Source organism: Oryzias melastigma, linkage group LG22 (assembly GCF_002922805.2).
Source record: "Oryzias melastigma strain HK-1 linkage group LG22, ASM292280v2, whole genome shotgun sequence".
NCBI lineage: Eukaryota > Metazoa > Chordata > Actinopteri > Beloniformes > Adrianichthyidae > Oryzias > Oryzias melastigma.
Window position 1 is genome coordinate 22,604,354 of NC_050533.1, and position 18,689 is coordinate 22,623,042.

General features: G+C 40.7%; 4 protein-coding genes across 7 annotated transcripts in view; all 4 read right to left on the minus strand.

Moving 5' to 3' along the window:
- dctn1b (dynactin 1b) overlaps positions 1–401 on the minus strand; it is a 38,981-nt gene extending 38,580 nt beyond the window's left edge. Inside the window, exon 1 of the mRNA XM_036210064.1 lies at positions 218–401. The gene's annotated coding sequence lies outside the window, so the exon portion shown is untranslated. The remainder of the gene's footprint in view (positions 1–217) is intronic.
- A 155-nt stretch (positions 402–556) lies between these two features.
- Positions 557–3,951, minus strand: LOC112145217 (N-acetyltransferase 8). 2 transcript variants are annotated; one of them, XM_024270338.2, is made up of 2 exons: positions 3,631–3,951; positions 557–1,827 (listed from the first exon to the last, which is right to left on the minus strand). In XM_024270338.2, exons 1-2 carry the CDS (start codon positions 3,723–3,725, stop codon positions 1,146–1,148), a joined length of 777 nt encoding a protein of 258 aa, XP_024126106.1. In that variant the 5' UTR covers positions 3,726–3,951; the 3' UTR covers positions 557–1,145. The 2 variants fall into 2 exon arrangements, with proteins under 2 accessions (XP_024126106.1, XP_024126116.1); XM_024270348.2 differs by lacking the exon at positions 3,631–3,951 and adding an exon at positions 3,535–3,626.
- Positions 3,952–4,660: 709 nt separating this feature from the next.
- LOC112145245 (probable N-acetyltransferase CML1) lies at positions 4,661–7,358 on the minus strand. Of its 3 annotated transcripts, XM_024270384.2 has the most exons (3): positions 7,224–7,332; positions 6,808–6,996; positions 4,661–5,425 (listed from the first exon to the last, which is right to left on the minus strand). In XM_024270384.2, exon 3 carries the CDS (start codon positions 5,419–5,421, stop codon positions 4,747–4,749), a length of 675 nt encoding a protein of 224 aa, XP_024126152.1. In that variant the 5' UTR covers positions 5,422–5,425; positions 6,808–6,996; positions 7,224–7,332; the 3' UTR covers positions 4,661–4,746. The 3 variants fall into 3 exon arrangements, with proteins under 3 accessions (XP_024126152.1, XP_024126160.1, XP_024126146.1); XM_024270392.2 differs by lacking the exon at positions 6,808–6,996 and having other exon boundaries at positions 7,224–7,358; XM_024270378.2 differs by lacking the exon at positions 7,224–7,332 and having other exon boundaries at positions 6,808–7,185.
- A 2,933-nt stretch (positions 7,359–10,291) lies between these two features.
- The window catches only part of slc39a8 (solute carrier family 39 member 8), a 16,360-nt gene continuing 7,962 nt past the window's right edge, over positions 10,292–18,689 (minus strand). Inside the window, exons 6-8 of the mRNA XM_024294486.2 lie at positions 16,281–16,488; positions 11,768–11,952; positions 10,292–10,616 (exon numbers count right to left, since the gene is read on the minus strand). Coding sequence (XP_024150254.1) covers positions 10,470–10,616; positions 11,768–11,952; positions 16,281–16,488 — 540 coding nt within the window. The 3' untranslated portion in view covers positions 10,292–10,469. The remainder of the gene's footprint in view (positions 10,617–11,767; positions 11,953–16,280; positions 16,489–18,689) is intronic.

Genomic DNA, 18,689 nt, shown 5'->3' on the forward strand with positions numbered 1-18,689 from the left:
GGACGTCTTATAGACGTCTTTAAATGAGGCTGCTGTAACAAACGTGTTACATTTTTTTTCACCGTGATTTTAAGGATGAGCTTTAGCTACGGGGCGCGAGGCTCTCTGTGGGGGCTAGCAAGATTAGCTCTTCTGAGGAACATCCGGGTCTTGATGAACCCCAAAACGGGATTCACGCGAAAACAGCCCAACAATTCCCACGCTCGCCTCTTCTTACCCGGTACTGAGTCCAATGTCCGACTCCGGCGTTGGTGCAGGTGGTACCCCTTCGTCTGTCCGTGGTCCGGACCGACCGAACCGTTCTGAGGTGCCCGGGCTGACAGGAGCCGGTAGAACCCCGCGGGAGCTCAAAGTTAAACGACAGAAAATGAAATTTGTCTTCACATCTATGTAAGGAAAATTTGATTATTTTCCCCCACGAATATATTTTTATTCTGAATGTTTTTACAGATAGTAATAAGAACCAAAGCCGTTTAGACTGCTGGAGCTCTGGGTTTATACAGAAACCTGCTGTCAAAAATGTCTTGAAAACAAAAAAAGGAACAAATTCACAGTGTGATTAGAAAAAAAACTTTATTTAAAATGACAACGTTTACAAAACGTGGTCAAGTGCACCCAAAACAAAAATCATAAAACTTTAACACAAAATAATGAGGACATGAGAAAATTAAATTACAAGTTAGCAAAAAGCAAAGAATAACAAGAAAAAATAAGAGAAAATATTATTAATCAAACAATGAAATACAAAGCTCCACAGTGTGGTACGCTTGTAATAAAATAATAATTATTTATTTAATGTAAAGCACTTTGAGGTGTTTTAGAACTGAAAAAGTGCCATATAAATAATGTTGATTTTTTTTCAAAAAGTAGTCAGATTTGTGTCATTTTTAAAAACTTAATATGTTACTGGCAAAAGCAGGAGTTTGATCTAACATTTAAAAATAAATGAATAGTAGTAGTACAGTCTTCCAGTGTTTATTTTATGTATTCTGTAGAAGAGTTCACAGCAATAATTCTAATCAGATTTAGTCAAACCCTTTCACAGTTAAAAAGTAAAGTCCAAACATCTCAAAAGTGTGACTTGTACGTGTCTGTTCTTCACCGGTCCTGAAGTAAAGTCGATGCCGGACCATAATGCATCAGTTTTACCATCCCTGCACCCCCTCCCCATACAGATCCAGTCTGTACTCGTACAGCATGAAGTTCAAGACTTTGGCCGCAACTTCAGGTGCAGCAAACTCCCTGATCTTCTTGTAGCCCATGTGCTCGTAGAGCTTCTGAGCGTCTGTCTGCACCATGGAGGTGTATAGGACCACAGCGGCATAACCCCTGTCCCGGGTGAAGTCAGCCACCGTCCTGCACAGAGCCTTTGCGATGCCCCGGCCGCGGTGGCTGCGCCGCACCGATATGCGTTTCAGCTCTAAGCAGCCCGGCGCGTTCTCTGCAGGCAGGCAGGCCACCGTGCCCACCACCCGGCCCTCGCTTTCAGCCACCCAGAAGCAGGAGTCCTGGCTCCTCAGGTAGCTGTTGGTCACGTCCCGGAGGTCGCCGCTGAGCGTAGCCTCGATGTACCTGTTGAACATGTAAATGATGCCCAGACGGGCCCCCGCCAGCAGCAGGGTGACGGCCAGGATGGGCAGCAGGAAGGACTGGGAGCTGGTCACCAGCGCGCAGAAGGTGCACATCAGCACCATCTGGGTCAGAGACTGTTTGAGAACGTGCATAAAGGAGGAGGGGATGTGCTCGCTCATGCCCAATGTGAACACCTCCTTCACGCTCTCCGCGTCCTCCTCCTGGAACTTTCGGATCTGAACGCCGGACATGATTCTGATTTTTCATGAAATGACAAGAAAGGAGGAGAGACGGATGATAAGCAACAATCAGGCAGCAACATATGAAAAGATTTCAGGTGAATTCAGAGATTAAATCAAACTGAAACTTGTAAGAGGCAGAACGTCTGATTTAAGATCTGAAAGTGAAGATAATCTCTGGAAAAGCAGAAAAGATTTTGTGGACCGTTTAGCGGGTTAACAGCAGGACTTTGGTGGAGAATTTTTTTAAGTCTCCAGTTTTTATTTAACATCTTCAAGTATAAAAATATTCAACTGTACCCTATTAATCTACATTCACACTTTTATAAAACTAGATATTTTATGTATTTCTTGCAAGTTTGATGTTCTGACAAGCAAGTTTCTATGTGAGCATAAAGTTTTTTCTGTGAAATGCGCTACTCTGCAGAAAATCTCTTTGTTTTCAAAGTAAAACTCCCTTTTCAGAGAAAATGATAGCAGCAAAAATATTACAAGAAGTACAAAAACATTTCACTACATTTCTAAGTTACTTAATGCTAAGGTAGCAAAGTAAAATGCATATTGTTGGAAATAATTTGCAGAAGGTAAAACAACAAAACCTGCTGAACTTCTTTTGGGATCGCATGGTTGCTGGGGCCTAACCTAGCTACTGTTGGGTGAAGGTCGGATTCACCTTGAACAGTCTTTGATGCAGGGATAAACACACGCCTACACCCAAGGGCAATTAACCTTTGTCCGGAGAAAACCCACACATGCACAGAGAAAACATACAAAATCCACACAGAGAGGGCCCAGACAGGAATTGAACCAAGTCCTTTTATCTGTGAGGCAAAGGTGCTGACCACTACACCGCCATGCCACAAAAAGTGATCAAAAAAGTCATAAACATTAAAACTTTAGAAGGTGCAGCTGAGATTACAAGATATTTGTTGCTGCCAATTCAATAAATAGATTTGATTTATATAAGTAAGCTAGTTATTCAGTTTGAGAAATGTTTTTATTTTATTTAGGGTAAAAATTGAGATCGTTTAAGAACATATACATCCACAAATGACTCATGTGTCCTTATTTAGTCATAAAACAAGTTTTTGCATAGAAAACGAGGAAGAAAAGTAGAACTATTTCACTTAAATATATGAATCATAACATTCAAAACTAATTATTAACAAAGAAAAGAAAATTCAATTTTTGTATAATAATTTAGTAATTTTTGGTAAGTTTTTTATTCATAGGTGTCGATTTTTGAATGAGAGTCCACACTTTTTGTTTTTTAAAAATGACTTGCTTCTTTTTTGTAAATCTCTTGAAAAGATAAAAAATAAGAATGCCACAAAACTTTTAGATTGTTTATCTGTTTACCTGGACTGATGAGATTTTTCCGTACCCTTTATTTTATAGATAATCTTGGTTGAATGTTTCAGACATTGATGCCTCCCAATTTGATTAAGATTTCTGAGTATAGTTAGAATATTTTATTTCCATATTATCTACATTTATATGTATTTTGAAACATTTCTTTTTGCTTCCTCTCTGCCTTTCTTTTTATTGCTTAATTTGAATTCATTTTGTTTTTACATGTATACATATCTGGAAACACGCTTTGTAATGCTTTTGTAATGTCTAACTTATCAATAAAAAAAAAAAAACATTCAAAACTAATTGAAAATATATTACTTTGGGGGAAAAAATGGAAAATAGCTTAAAGGCAAAGAGTTATAGTTACCGAGGACCTTTGAACCGGGAATAGACCCCTTCCTGACCTGCTCGCTGCTACCGGGGTTTACAGCTAAAAGCGTGAAGGAGACAGACTGGTACTAACCTGCCTGCAGGCTGGAGTTTGGTTGAAGATAACCAGCTAACTTGGACCCAAAGGACTGACAGAGGACACAGAAGACGCCTCAGACTGTCGCGCATTCATCTGGTCTTGCTATGTGGCTTACCCGGAGGGTAACTTTAGTCTATTATAGCCCGAGGCTGCCGCTTTGGTCATGTGACCAACATTAAAGAAGACTAAAAACATCAGAAACAAATAAACACACACAAAACAACATCCACATCCGGTATGACACTGTTGCCTATCAATAAAGTTTTACATTTTTGAAAGAAAAAGTGTCGTTCTTCCGCTCGGCATGCTGCATTCACTGACACTGGGAAATTCAACAGCAACGGCGTTAGTGCGTCTTCCTACAGATTTTTTTCTGTCGTAAATCTTTCCGAGTGGTTTCTTCAACCAGAATAGCATATTTGACCAAAGACTTGATAAATAATATTCACGACTTATGAATATGGGAGCTAAAATATACATTTTTAAACAGAAAAATACATTAGATCCCAGATTACTGTTATGATCAAGATCAGCCTGGGTCTGTCTTTGCCTTAACATTGTTTTGGGGTTTAAAAATGACTCAGTTTAATTAATTCCACAATGATGTCTTAATCTGCAGCTTATGAATTTAGTTTGTATTTGCAATATAATGACATTTCTCCCAATTTTCAAGATTCAAGTTACTTTTTTGTGAATCATCAATATTGCAAATGTTTTCATTTTATGAAACACTTTCTGATTTTAAGCTTTGAAAGGCTCTTTGGAAATAAAAGTTTACTTGTGGTCCCCTGAATTCAAAACTGTGCAGACCCTTGACCTGGTGCATTCAAGGGCAACTAGCATAAATTCATTTTTTTTCCTGATTTTTTGAGTTGTTATTCATTTCTAGGCACGAAGACATTTAGAAACCCGAATTGTTGCAGAAAATACAGTAAAAATTTACAATCGTAGCATAAATGAGACACAAAAATAAAGGATTTCTAGTTTTCACTTTTATACTGAAAGACTGAGTGCAGTGCAATCAAATATTTAAATACAGCTTTATTATTTTTGGGGCATATTTAGGTGCAGATACTGCTTTAATGGCCGTTTACATGAACCTCTCCACTTTCAATCATTTTGTCCATCTGGCTGGAGGTCGAGTCTGAACTCAATCAAAGTGAAGTTGATGATTTTACCAAAAAAGTCAGGCAAGACGAACTCCTTGATCTTCTTGTAGCCCATGTGCTCATACAGTTTCTGAGCGTCTGTTGCCACCATGGAGGTTTGTAGGAACACAGCGGCGTAACCCCTGTCCCGGGCGAAGTCAGCCACCGTCCTGCACAGAGCCTTTGCGATGCCCCGGCCGCGGTGGCTCCGCCGCACCGACATGCGCTTCAGCTCCAAGCAGCCCGGCGCGTTCTCTGCAGGCAGGCAGGCCACCGTGCCCACCACCCGGCCCTCGCTTTCAGCCACCCAGAAGCAGGAGTCCTGGCTCCTCAGGTAGCTGTTGGTCACGTCCCGGAGGTCGCCGCTGAGCGTAGCCTCGATGTACCTGTTGAACATGTAGATGATGCCCAGACGGGCCCCCGCCAGCAGCAGGGTGACGGCCAGGATGGGCAGCAGGAAGGACTTGGAGCTGGTCACCAGCGCGCAGAAGGTGCACATCAGCACCATCTGGGTCAGAGGCTGTTTGAGAACGTGCATAAAGGAGGAGGGGATGTGCTCGCTCATGCCCAACGTGAACACCTCCTTCACGCTCTCCGCGTCCTCCTCCTGGTACTTTCGGATCTGAACGCCGGACATGATTCTGATTTTTCATGAAACGACAAAAAAGGAGGAGAGACGGATGATAACCCACAACCAGGACCAAAAAGCTTCACTTTCATGAAGATCTTAGACCAGATGTCCCCAAATCCCAGGATGCGGATTGGAAAAAAAAAGCATAACCTTTATTTTGCAATTTTATAATCTGATTCTGAAAGAAATTTTATTTTGAAAAACTACTGGATTCTCTCCACCACATCCGACTCATTAATGACGCATGTCAAGTTGCTCAATCACATGTCAAAATTCGTCCACTACTTTCTCAAGGCAGCTGCAATGACCACTAAAATGAAACTTCCAAGCTAGCAAAGCTAACAAAAAACAAACATATTTAGAAAGTTTCTTTACATAGAAAATATCCAGTTAAAGAACAGAAAACAGAGTCATTGACTTCAAAATTAAAGAAAATTTCATTTGAGGGACAAAACCCAGAAGCCTTTACCCTAAATATGGATTTATTGTGATACTTGTGAATTTTCATCGACCGGCTGTCTAATGTTATGAGGATGCTCCTAATAAAGTTGTTCAAATGGTAGATTCATGTTTATTACTATATTTAGTAAATAACAGTTTGTTTTTAGCCTCATACAGGGCAGTCTGTGAAAATACTGTCTGACATTAAACTGGTCTGTGGCCTGAAAAAGGCTGTAGATCTCTGATCCAATTTAGAGTTTCCAATGTGTATATTTTGGAGGGAGGAGCTTAAAACTGATGACATAATGCAGGTGTCATAGGATCAGAAATCAAATTAAGTTCACTTTACCTAGTAAAGCCGTGAAATTATGTGTTTGTCAAGAATTTTGAATTTATTATTTTTTTTATTTTTTTTTTTACAATTTTTATTTTTCAAGTGTCATTTTATGTCTTATATGGTCTTAAAAAAACTATGTTTACGTTTATTTAACAAGTTTCACATTTAATTATTGTAAACTGATTTTTTTTACATAAATTACTTTAAAAAATATTTTCTCAAGTTTTTGTCTATTTATGACTAATATAACAATAAATATGAAACTAAAATGTAGCTTTTCATTGCTCATAAGATCGCATAAAGATCCAGTTGTCCTGGCTCGTGAGATGCAGACCCGTGAAGGTCACATGACTCATTTGGAGCGGATTAACTGAACTAAATTAATAGTTATTAACCCCACACAGACAGTAATGGTCTGCCCCACAGTCGTGTCACCTGCACAGGTGCGCAATCAAATTTAAAACCTCTTTGTCTGTAGATAAAAAAGCACGTCTCCTTTAAGAAACAAATTGAATTGATTAGCTGCCAGCATCTATGTTAGCCTGTCAAAGCTGTAGATTAGTTTGGATTTTCTGTCGACACAAACGCATAAACGTCAAGTTAAAAAGACCAACCTTCTCTCTTTTTCCCGGGGGGTTGTTACAGTCCGTCACAGCAGACTTTTTTTTTTTTTTTTTAATGTTACGAATCAACGAGCCATGCTAGCTGCTCCTCAGTGCTGCGTTCAAGTGCCCCAAAAAGATGTGGATAAAATCTGACGTTGATGCGGTCATTGGGTTGCGACGGAGGAGTATTGTGCTGACCTAAAAAAAACACTCATATGTAGCAACGTTCATTTATGAATGTATTTATTTTTAGCGTTTGTAGTAGTGTTTAAAAAAGGTTTAGAATTAACCATGCCCATGGAACGCAACCCGCTGATTGGATACTTAAAAGTAAACACTAGTTTATCTGCTTCACTTTTTACATTTTTTTTTAGAACTGCATAAAATATGTGACAGCTTAAAGTCTGTCTGTGTAATTAACCTACTATGTGAGGTCTCTGTGCCGTCACTGATGACTCGTCGATTAAAAACACAAAAACAAACTGTATTTGAGAACCGGACTGAGTGATTCCTCACTCCTCGCGTTCCTAACAGGAAGTACCCGCGAGTGCCTAGAAGCCAAAATTTCAAAATAAATGCATGTTTTTAGGAAGTTTGTTTATGTTAATTTTTATGATGCAAACACTACTAGTAAGTTATTTAAAAAAATATTTTCTTTAAGCCAAAATAGTCAAGTTCATATATATATATATATATATATATATATATATATATATATATATATATATATATATATATATAAACACACACTCAAAAGTAGTAGTACGCTTATACAAAAACAGAAATGGTACTTTTGTCTCATGAAAGTTGAAAGGGGCAAATTTGGGGCGTTAACACCATTTATTCTGAGGCACAAAGCAGAATATATATGTATATTTTCATCCTGAATAACAATAGAAACAAAATTATGCATGACATAAAAAAATCCTGTAGACTTCTTTGAGAAATAAACTGTTATTAGTAATATATACGTCAAGATAGCCATTTTTTCCTTCTTTTTTTTTTACATATTGTTAATCCTCATATTTTCATTATATATTTTCTGTAGTTCAAATTATTCAAGTCATAAACTGACCAATCATCCACATAGGTCATAGATCATATCCTGAACCCTCTTTCAGAGATAATAAATATGGCTTCCACCTCATTTGTTTTCAGTAATAATTTGTTTGTTTGAAAATAGTTAAATTCACCAGTTTTAAAACTTTTTCCTCTATAAAGGTTGTGTTATCAGACTCCAGGCCTTGATGGCTGTCATGATGTTTTTTCTAAAAACTCTGCCCCCATGTGCTGCTGATTACCTGAACCAGGTGTGTTTTGCCAATAAGAAGCTAAGAATAAGGTTTGTTTGGAAACACACTGGAGTTTAAAACCCGTGCTTTAAAGGAGCAGCAGGGGAACATCTGATTCTCCGAACCACTGACTGTATACGAGAACTGGACCGAGTGAGTGTGATGTCATCCACAGAAAATGGTTTATTTCAAGCTCCTTTGAAATACATTTTTTGTGGTATGAATGAACCAGAAAATATCAGTAAGCAGCGATTTGAGGATTGAGTCATCCTTTTTCATAGCAAACACTCTCATCGATCAAGAGCTTGTTGAAAGGCCACCTTTGACTAAAATGCTGAAGTTTACATATTATTTCTTTCCTCTTTTAAATTAGTCATTAATTATTGTTTTTAGTTAAGTTTTTAGTTTAGTTTAGTGAGGCCATGGAGAAGGACTATCGGATGGCCTCAAAGAGATTCTGGCAAACTGTCCGGCACCTCAGGAGGGGAATAGCAGTTTTCTGCAGGGACAGTGTTCAGTGCAGGCGGGGATCTGCTGACTCCAGCTGGGGACATTGTTTGAGGATCTCCTCAATCCTCATGACACGCCTTCCCTTGAGGGAGCAGAGGCTGAGGACTCTGGGATGGGGCTGTCCATCACCCAAGCTGAGGTCACTGAGGTAGTCAAGGAGCTCCTTGGTGACAAGGCTCCAGTGGATGAGGTTCGCCCCGAGTACCTCAGGTCTTAGGATGCTGTCTTGGGTGACACGTCTCTGCAGCATTGCGTGATAGATGGGAACCATACCACTGGAATGGCAGACTGGAGAGGTGTTTTACCTTTTCAAGAAGGGGGACCAGAAGGTTTGTTCCAACTACAGAGAAATCACACTCCTCAGCCTTCCTGGGAAGGTCTATACCAGGGTACTGGAGAGGAAAGTCCGTCTGATAGTTGAACCTCAGATCCAAGGACAACAGTGCGGTTTCCGTCCTGGTCGTGGAACAGTGGACCAGCTCTACACCCTCTTCAGGGCTCGTGGGAGTTTGCTCATCCACTCCATATGTGTTTTGTGAATTTGGAGAAGGCGTTCGACCGCGTTCCCCGTGGTGTCCTGTGGAGGGTGCTCTGGGAGTATGGGGTCCGGGGAGCCTTACTCAGGGCTGTCCGGTCTCTGTACGACCGGAGCAGGAGCTTGGTTTGCATGGCCGGCAGTAAGTCAGACCTGTTCCCGGTGCATGTTGGACTCCGACAGGGCTGCCCTTTATCACCGGTTCTGTTCATAGTCTTTATGGACAGAATTTCTAGGCGCAGCCAGGGGCCGGAGGGGGTCTGGTTTGGGGACCACAGGATTTCATCTCTGCTTTTTGCAGATGATGTTGTTCTGTTGGCTCCATCGAACCGGGACCTCCAGCATGCATTGGAGCCAAGTGTGAAGCAGCTTGGATAAGGGGCAGCACCGCTAAGTCTGAGGCCATGGTTCTCGACCGGAGAAAGGTAGTTTGTCCTCTCTCGGTGGGTGGAGTGCTCCTGCCTCAGGTGGAGGAGTTTAAATATCTTGGGGTCTTGTTCACGAGTGAGGGAAGGTCAGAGCGTGACTGGAGCTGCGTCCGCCATTTTGTGGTCGCTGTACTGGTCTGTTGTGCTGAGAAGAGAGCTGAGCCAGAAATCAAATCTCTTATTTTACCGGTCGATCTTTGTTCCAGTACTCACCCATGGTCATGAGCTTTGGGTCGTGAGTGACAGAACAAGATCCCGACTACAAGCGGCTGAAATGAGTTTTCTCCGGAGACTGGCTGGGCGCTCCCTTAGAGATAGGGTGAGGAGCTCAGTCACCCGGAGGGAGCTTGGAGTAGAGCCGCTTCTCCCCTTCGCATTGAGAGGAGCCAGTTGAGGTGGCTCGGACATCTGATCCGGATGCCTCCCGAACGCCTCCCTGGAGAGGTGTTCCAGGCATGTCCCACTGGACGGAGGCCCCAGGGTTCCCCCAGAGGATCTGGAGGAAGTGGCCGGGGAGAGGGAAGTTTGGGCATCTTTGCTTATAGTGCTGCCCCCACGACCCGGTTCCAGATGAGTGGAAGAAGATGTTTTTAGTCTTGCAACCCTTTACTCTTTTTTTTTATTGTTCCACTGTCATTCTCAGTGTTTTAAATAAAAAAAAGCAGATTTCTTGGTATTTTTATTATTCGTAAAAATGTTTTTGGATGAAAAAAGTACATTTATCTGAAGACTGTAAAAATAATTTATTGTTTCCTTAACATAAATTGATTAAATGAACAATCATGAAGCTTCTCCGTTTGTAAACATTTCACTAGATTTTGAGTCCAAAGGTATAAAAGCATAAAGTCTTCCCTTTTTAGAGTTTCTTGCTGCAGGAGGTGCAGCCGCTCCGTGAAATCTGCCTCCTCAGCCCAGGTTGATGTCGCCTGCAAACAGCGTGATGAGTAGGATGATGGCGAAGCCGCTGAGCAGGCCGGCGTTCTGGATCAGAAAGAAGATGATCTTGCTGGAGGTCTGCTGCTGCCCCCTCGCTATGCTGTCCATCTCTGGGAACTGAAGCATAGACCGTCAGAACCAGCAGCACCAGTGGAGTTGGTTGAATCACGTCTCAGAAGGAAACCTTGATTTGAAAAAATTATCTTCTGACGATTTAGCCCCACTCTCTTGATCTGTGAAAAAATGTTCTCAGTGCTCTTTTAATGATGATGATGTCCTTTTTAGACTAAATTAAAACCTGTGTCACTTTCTAGGACATAGTTTCTGCTGAGCAGCATTAGAAGTTCATCTCTGAGTTATGGGCTGGACTGGAACAACCCCACCCCTCTTCCCCTCCCCTATTCTTGCAAGCTCGTGGCCCGCCCATCGTTACTTCAACATCAGAAACACTCTCTGTTCCAAACTCATTGTTTCGTCTCCTCCTGATTTACAACAATTTGAGCAAAGAAATACTCAGAAATAGAATTTTAACTTAATTTTCTTTATAAATATCCTCTATCATTAGAAAAACACAATAAGAACATGCTAAAAACACACATCAGAGTTGGTCTTTAATGATTCATTTGCTGAACTGTTATTTTTTATCTCTGCAATTGTCAACATTTTTTTCAGAAAGTATCTAGTATTAAAAGCCACCAAAAAAATCTCAGAGTCAATGTTGTTTATGAAGCACTGAAACAATAAAAGGACATTTTTCATGGATTCTGGACTGTAGCTGTAACTTTCTGTCAGTTTGTTTCAAGAGTAGTAGCAGTAGTGTTTTTCTCATACTTTCCTTTAGTTTTAGCAGCTTAGGAAAAAGGTGACCTCCATGACCCCTATATGTTGCTAATTAGCTACGTAGCATTTAATCCAAGACTCTTAGCATCACCTTCACAGAAAAAAAATGAAAGAATATTTTTAATATAAATAACATCATAATTAGCTTAGGCTTGATGGAAATAAATTCAGGCATGTAGGGGTTAAGTTAAACTACTGATTCCTCTCAGGATTTCACACAAACCAAACAGCAGTGCTGCAGTGCGCTGACACAGATGAGAGACTTCCCCTGATCCGGTGCTCCTTTGCCATCAAACCTCTCAGCAGGATCTGTTCATGAACAACTCCAAACTGTTTGAGGAGGCTCCTGCAAAAATGCCTGAAACTTCCCAGCAGACAAACTCTTCCTTGAGGAGTCAGCCTCGGAGAGTCAGACGTTCACTGCTCACCATGTCTGCCAGCGCGATGTACAGAAACATCCCTCCTGCAATGGCAAAGATGGGGTTGGGGGCGAAGCTGCTTCCGAGCAGGATGCCGAACACGAGGCCGATGTAGCAGGACATGGCTGACAGCAGGTTAAAGAACACGGCCTGTGGGACACTCATGCCCGAGTTCAGCAGGATCACAAAGTCACCTGGAGGAGAAGAACACGTCATGAACCGGGGCTCATCATTCTGCTCGAATATGCAAGCATTTGATATTGTTAGCATACTAGCTGAATATAGCATATGCTTATACTAAGCTAATGTGATAGCATTTAATATTGTGAGTATATTAGCTGAGTATTAGCATATGCTATTATTCAGCTAATATGGTGAAATTTAATATTGTTAGCATATGATATTGTTAGCATACTAGCCGAATATTAGGATACATTAATACTCAGCTAATATGCTAGCATTTGATATTGTTAGCATATTAGCTGAATATTAGCATACGCTAATACTCAACCAATATGCTAGCATTTGATATTGTTAGCATACTAGCTGAATATTGCATATGCTAATACTCAGCTAATATGCTAGCATTTAATATTGTGAGTGTATTAGCTGAGCATTAGCGTGTGCTATTATTCAGCTAATATGGAGAAATTTAATATTGTTAGCATTTGCTTTGAGGATGTTGATAGAGAAGTACAGAGAAGGTCAGAGAGAGCTCCACTGTGTCTTTGTAGATCTGGAGAAAGCTTATGACAGAGTGCCCAGAGAGGAACTATGGTATTGTATGAGGAAGTCTGGAGTGACAGAGAAGTATGTCCGAGCAGTGCAGGACATGTATGAGGGCTGTAAGACAGTGGTGAGGTGTGCTGTAGGGGTGACAGAGGAGTTCAAGGTGGAGGTGGGATTACATCAGGGATCAGCTCTGAGCCCCTTCCTGTTTGCAATGGTGATGGACAGACTGACGGATGAGGTTAGACAGGAATCACCATGGACTATGATGTTTGCAGATGATATTGTGATTTGTAGTGAGAGCAGGGAACAGGTGGAGGTGGAGTTAGAGAGGTGGAGGTTTGCCCTGGAAAGGAGAGGAATGAAGGTTAGCCGCAGTAAGACAGAGTACATGTGTGTGAATGAGAGGAACCAGAGTGGAAGAGTGAGGTTACAGGGAGAAGAGATAAAGAAGGTGGAGGAGTTTAAGTATTTAGGGTCAACAGTACAGAGTAATGGAGAGTGTGGAAAAGAAGTGAAGAGGAGAGTGCAAGCAGGTTGGAATGGGTGGAGAAAAGTGTCAGGTGTGATGTGTGACAGAAGAGTTTCAGCACAAATGAAAGGAAAGGTGTACAAGACTGTGGTGAGACCAGCCATGTTGTTTGGACTAGAAACAGTGGGACTGAAGAAAAGACAGGAAGCAGAGCTGGAGGTAGCAGAGATGAAGATGCTGAGGTTCTCTTTGGGAGTGACCAGGATGGATAGGATCAGGAATGAATACATCAGAGGGACAGCACATGTTAGAGGTTTTGGAGATAAAGTCAGAGAGGCCAGACTGAGATGGTTTGGACATGTTCAGAGGAGAGACAGTGAATATATTGGTAGAAGGATGCTGAGTCTAGAGCTGCCAGGAAAGAGGTCTAGAGGAAGACCAAAGAGGAGGTTTATGGATGCAGTGAATGAAGACATGAAGGTGGCTGGTGTTAGAGTGGAGGATGCTGAAGACAGGCTTAGATGGAGGAAACTGATTCGCTGTGGCGACCCCTGAAGGGAAAAGCCCAAAGGAAAAGAAGAAGAAGAAGAAGAAGCATATGATGTTGTTACTATATTAGCTGAGTATTAACATACACTAATATTCAGCTAATATGCTAGCATTTAATATTGTGAGCATATTAGCTGAGCATTAGCCTATCCTAATATTCAGCTAATATGGTGAAATTTAATATTGTTCGCATAATAGCTGAGTATCAACATATGCAAATACTCAGGTAATATGCTAGCATTTAATAATGCAAATAAATTAGCAAACATTGTCAAAATGTGTCTGTATTTTTGACATTTTTATTACATATCCTACATTACCATTAAGTTGTTGCTAATAAAGTTAAATAGAAATCTGTTTTTTTATATGTTTTGCTTTGACTGATTGAAAAAATGGTGGATAAAATATCATTTTAAACTGTCTCAATCTTGGACTTGTAATCAAAACATTAAGAAATAGATAATGAATAGTTTATAGGTATACTTATATAGTTTATATGGTGCCTGTAGGGACAGAGATGCTCAGAGATGTGCACGATTATTCAAAGATTTAAAAACGAATCCTAAAACAAATGACCAATGCTGGACCACTGATTGAGACTGAGAGACTTCTAAAACTAAAAGAACATAAGGAACACTTTAAATTATCCTGTGTGGTGTTGTGTTCTAGTCGACTGTAGCGTTGGTGTTTTTGGGAATTCATACTGAACCGCATTACATTCACATTCTTTCTTGGTCCAATGAACAAATAAAAAGAATGTTGATATGAGATATGAACAACAATCAGTATTTGGCAAATACTGTATATTGGATGTTTATGAACCTGACTCTGAAAGAGTCAACCCTCACCACACATTACTGGTATGAACATACACAAGTCCTCCTGGTTAAACACCTCAGCCCTCAAGAATGGGAGGGGACATTTCCTTCAAAGAAGGACTGCTTTACTAAAGATTTGTGAAAACATTCTCATCCCAAACAGCTCCTGTCCAAAAACTGTCCTTGTCTCAGGAACAGTTTCCTGTTCATCTGAGGTCAAAAGTTCTTCTGCTGCTCTAGAGGGAAACGCTCCGACGGCAACAGAACCCAGACTAGAGTTTTATCTTCAAACCACTCAGTGGCTTGGGGGTGGGGGGTTGAAAGATGCAAAGAATCCAAAAAATGAAACAGATGCAAAGTCACTCCAGTTTTCATTAATTCACATAAAAATGACCGAACAAGTTCAAATGTGTGGAGAGGTTTTCTGACCCCAGCCCCCCCATCCGCTCCATTTAGCAACTTTTGTATGATAGTTGTAGATTTATGACTGATTTATGTGATCTTGTTTGTGTGTTGTGTGTCTGCTTTTTTGTTTTTTTCTGAATGTATGCACATAGAAACCAGATTTTACTGAGTATAAGTTGCAGTTTTTTGCATACTGGAAACTAAAATGTGATTTAAAAAAAATAAATATTGGATTATGTATTTGCTTCTCTCTCACAAACAACCAGTTTCCTGTTATTAACCACTAGAGGGCACTGTAGGTGTGTGCTTGTGATGTTAACACAGAAGAAGCATCACTCAGGCTCAGTTTGATCTGGTGGAGTCCATAACAAACATGGAGTAAAATCTGATTGTTCTTTCCTGAACTTTATGATATTTTCTTATTTGCTTTAAGACATTTCTTGTTTAGACATTATTCTTGTTTCTATTTTTTCCTTCCTCAGACTACTGCAGGACAGAAAGTCGTCAAACTGGGTCAGACAGAAGTACCGCTGAAAGCGTCCGTCACTCAAACACAGCTCCCACACATTCTCATCCCAACTCCTCACATTTTGAAGTTTGGGTAAGGACCCCTCCGTGTCAAGAATTGACGTTTTAGGTGTCCCTTACTTGTCGTTTTTTGACGTGCTGGATGTTCGTAAAGAGGTCTGAAACCCTTGGTACGTGGTACCGGATGTGGTACTTGATACAGTTGGGATGCAGTGCCGGATGCGGTACCTGATACGTCCCAAGGACCATTTAACATCTGGTACCAGGTTAGGGTACCAGGTTAGGGTACCAGCTTTGGGTACCAGATGTGGTACCAGACCCGAACTGGTATGAGATGCGGTACTGGGCGTGAACTGCGCCCGAACGCAAACGTGTCTGTTACCCAAATCCAGTACTGGTACTCTAACCCGGTACTGGATTTGGGTAACAGACATGGTACCAGACCCAGACCGGTACCAGACATGAACCAGACCCGGACGCAAACCAGCACCAGGTTATGATACTGGTTACTGGATTTGGGCACTGGAAACGGTACCAGAACCGAACCGGTACCAGACGCCGTACCGGGCGTAAATTGGGCCCGGACACAAATCCAGTACTGGTGTATGGTACCGGTACTGGATTTGGGTAATGGATGCAGTACCAGACCCAAACTGGTACCAGAAGCTGTCCTGCACACAAATCGGGTCTAGACGCAAACCAGTACAGGGTTAGGGTACCGGTTCTGGATTTGGGTACTGGAAAAGGTACCAGACCTGAACCGTGAACTGGGCCAGGACCCAAACTGGTACTGGGTTAGGGTAGCGGTACGCTCCACGTCCCGGTACTGGACCGGTTTGCGGCCTGGAGGTTGGGAATCCATGTTTTAATGGGAACAGCCAGCATGTCAAAAAAGACAAATTGGGGAAACCCAAAACATCAAAAAGTGACGTGGAGGGGTTCCTCATCCAAACATCAATATGTGACGAGTGGGGATGAGAATGTGTTGGTTTCTCAGTGTGGTTGTGTGTCTGGGACTAACCGAGCTCATGAGGAAACTCCTCACAGAAGATCGCAGTGGACGTGCTGAATCCCGTCAGCACGGACACGGTGAAGGAGGCGCCGATGGCCAGACCGTCAATGAAGTTGTGCAGAGCGTCGCCCAGTGTGATCATCCAGGCCACTGTCTTGATGTTGGTGATGCGCTGCCCCCGCAGCCAGTGACACGTTGTCCCGGATACCTGCACCTCCTAGAGGGGCGGGTCAGAGGAAACATTAGTGCTAATGAAGTGAACCACCATACATATTCCACATGACGTCAATATGAACAAACATTTCTAAAAGGTTTATTTCAATCTTTACTCAAGTCAACTTTTTTTGTTTTTTAACTGACATAGAGTTGAAACAGTCATTGTGCAGGAAAAGATTTGTCATCCTGGACGCATCCTGGACAACCCTCTCTTATCCATGTTTGTGTGTGTGGATGTGTGAGAGTTTACATGTGCTTGTGTGTTTAAAGGGTAACCAAACAGTGAAGTTGGAGGCTGACTCCGCCCACAGCTGAAACATGAAAATCCAGTCAGAGGGGTGGGTCTGGGGATCAGGTCTGTTACATCACTGGAGCTGCAGATCATGATTTGGGACTTCTGAAATGACGTGGCACTTTGAAGGTTTGAAGAATCACGAAATTCATTTGTAATACCACGGTTCAACTGGTAGGGGGCAGCACACAGACGAAGTTTGCTTTAATTTGTCAAAAATTTGGCACTGACCAACAGACAGCACTTTTAAAGCCCCATTTATAGAGGTCAACAGACAACAAAGTTGATTTAGGGTTTGGTTAGGGTCTGAATGTAAGTGTGTAAGCACGTATTCATGTGTGTGTGTGAATGGATGTTAATTTGTGCGAATGTATATAAATATGTGTTTATAATATGAGGTAATTTGAAATGTGTGTTTATATGTGTGATTCTGTGTGTAAATATGTGAGTAAATGTCAAGGTTCATAGGAATGTGTTTTGTGTGTCTTTACAGCAAGGGTGTCACAATCAATCATACGAGGGGCCATAATCCAAAACACACCTTAGATTGTGGGCCGAACAGGATAAACAAACTCTAAAACTGAATTTTTAAACCAGTAAAACTGTAACTTTTTAACATAACTATGAACTAGATATATAGCATTACCTGTGATAATGCTAATGTGAATGCTGTAAGCTGAATCTGGCCACTGAAGATGCTAGTGCTGATAGCTGAAAATGCTGAAGTTAATAAATAAAAACGCTGAAGTTAATAGCTAAAAATGCTGAAGTTAATAGCTGAAAATGCTGAAGTTAATAGCTGAAAATGCTAAAGGTAATAACTGAAAATGTTGTAGTTCATAGCCAGCTAAAACATTAGCTCAATGCCAAATTAGCCTAAAAAACTAAAAAAAAAAAAAAAACTATGTTAGCCAAAATAGCTAGCATGTAGCTGAAATATTAGCTAAACTCTAAAATAGCCTAAAAAATCTAGTAAATGACAAAATAGTCCAAAAAGCTAGCAGAATGCCAATTTTTAAAATTTTAGAACCATAACTTTTTCACATAATTATGAATAATTAAAAGGCAAGAATATTATTCCAGAATAAATCAAATTGAACCTTAAATAACTTTCAATATTTTACTCTGCATAAAAATATATTTTGTCAAAATTATACAAGTAAGAAACAAGCACAAGATAACATTATAAATAATTATATTTTTTTACTTTGACACGTGCTTTACAGTAAGGCCTTTCTCTGAAAAATTTTACTTTCACTCAAAACATTCTTTAAAAGAAAACTATACTTTTCATATTTTTGGACACAAAAGCAAACATTCAGTGTTTTTGTGAGACTGTAAGCTACATGATAAAGAATCCTTTGTTTGTTGATCCTGGAAGGGAAACAGACCATTTTCCCATATTAGCCTATGAGACGATTCCTTTTCTATTGGTATAAAAATTCAGGTTGTGGTTGAAAAGAAAGTCAGTTACGTCATAATATAACTTAAAAAGAACGAAAAAGTAGTATGTAATAAAAAAAAAACTACTAAAATCAGGGAAAAAAAGTATTCATTAAGTGAAGTTTCCCAAATACTTAAGTAAAAAGTTTAATAAAAAGGTTGTTAACCCTTTAAGACCTGAGTTCCAGTGTTTATGTTCTTTGATTTACTCTAAATTTTCAAACGTAAACTCGATCAACGTCATTCCAGGAGATTCTGAAGGAGAGAAGCGGCTCAACGAGCCGCTTCTCTCCTTCAGAATCTCCTGGAATGACGTTTGATCGTGCTCATAGTAGAAAACTTACAGTATGTTGTCAGTACGTCTCTTGTCCTCACCTGTGACTTTCCTAAAAGTAATCTCTGTCCTCAAAGCCAACATAATATTTGCTGAAATACTCCTGCAGAGATCTTTGCAGCTGACCCCACAA

Bases quoted from the DNA above. Each gene is read 5' to 3' on its own strand.
- LOC112145217 (XM_024270338.2), bottom strand. From the start codon at position 3,725: ATGCGCGACAGTCTGAGGCGTCTTCTGTGTCCTCTGTCAGTCCTTTGG. The intron at 1,828-3,630 runs GTTAGTACCAGT...ATGAAAAATCAG, and splicing joins AAACTCCAGCCTGCAGGCAG to AATCATGTCCGGCGTTCAGA.
- LOC112145245 (XM_024270392.2), bottom strand. From the start codon at position 5,421: ATGTCCGGCGTTCAGATCCGAAAGTACCAGGAGGAGGACGCGGAGAGC.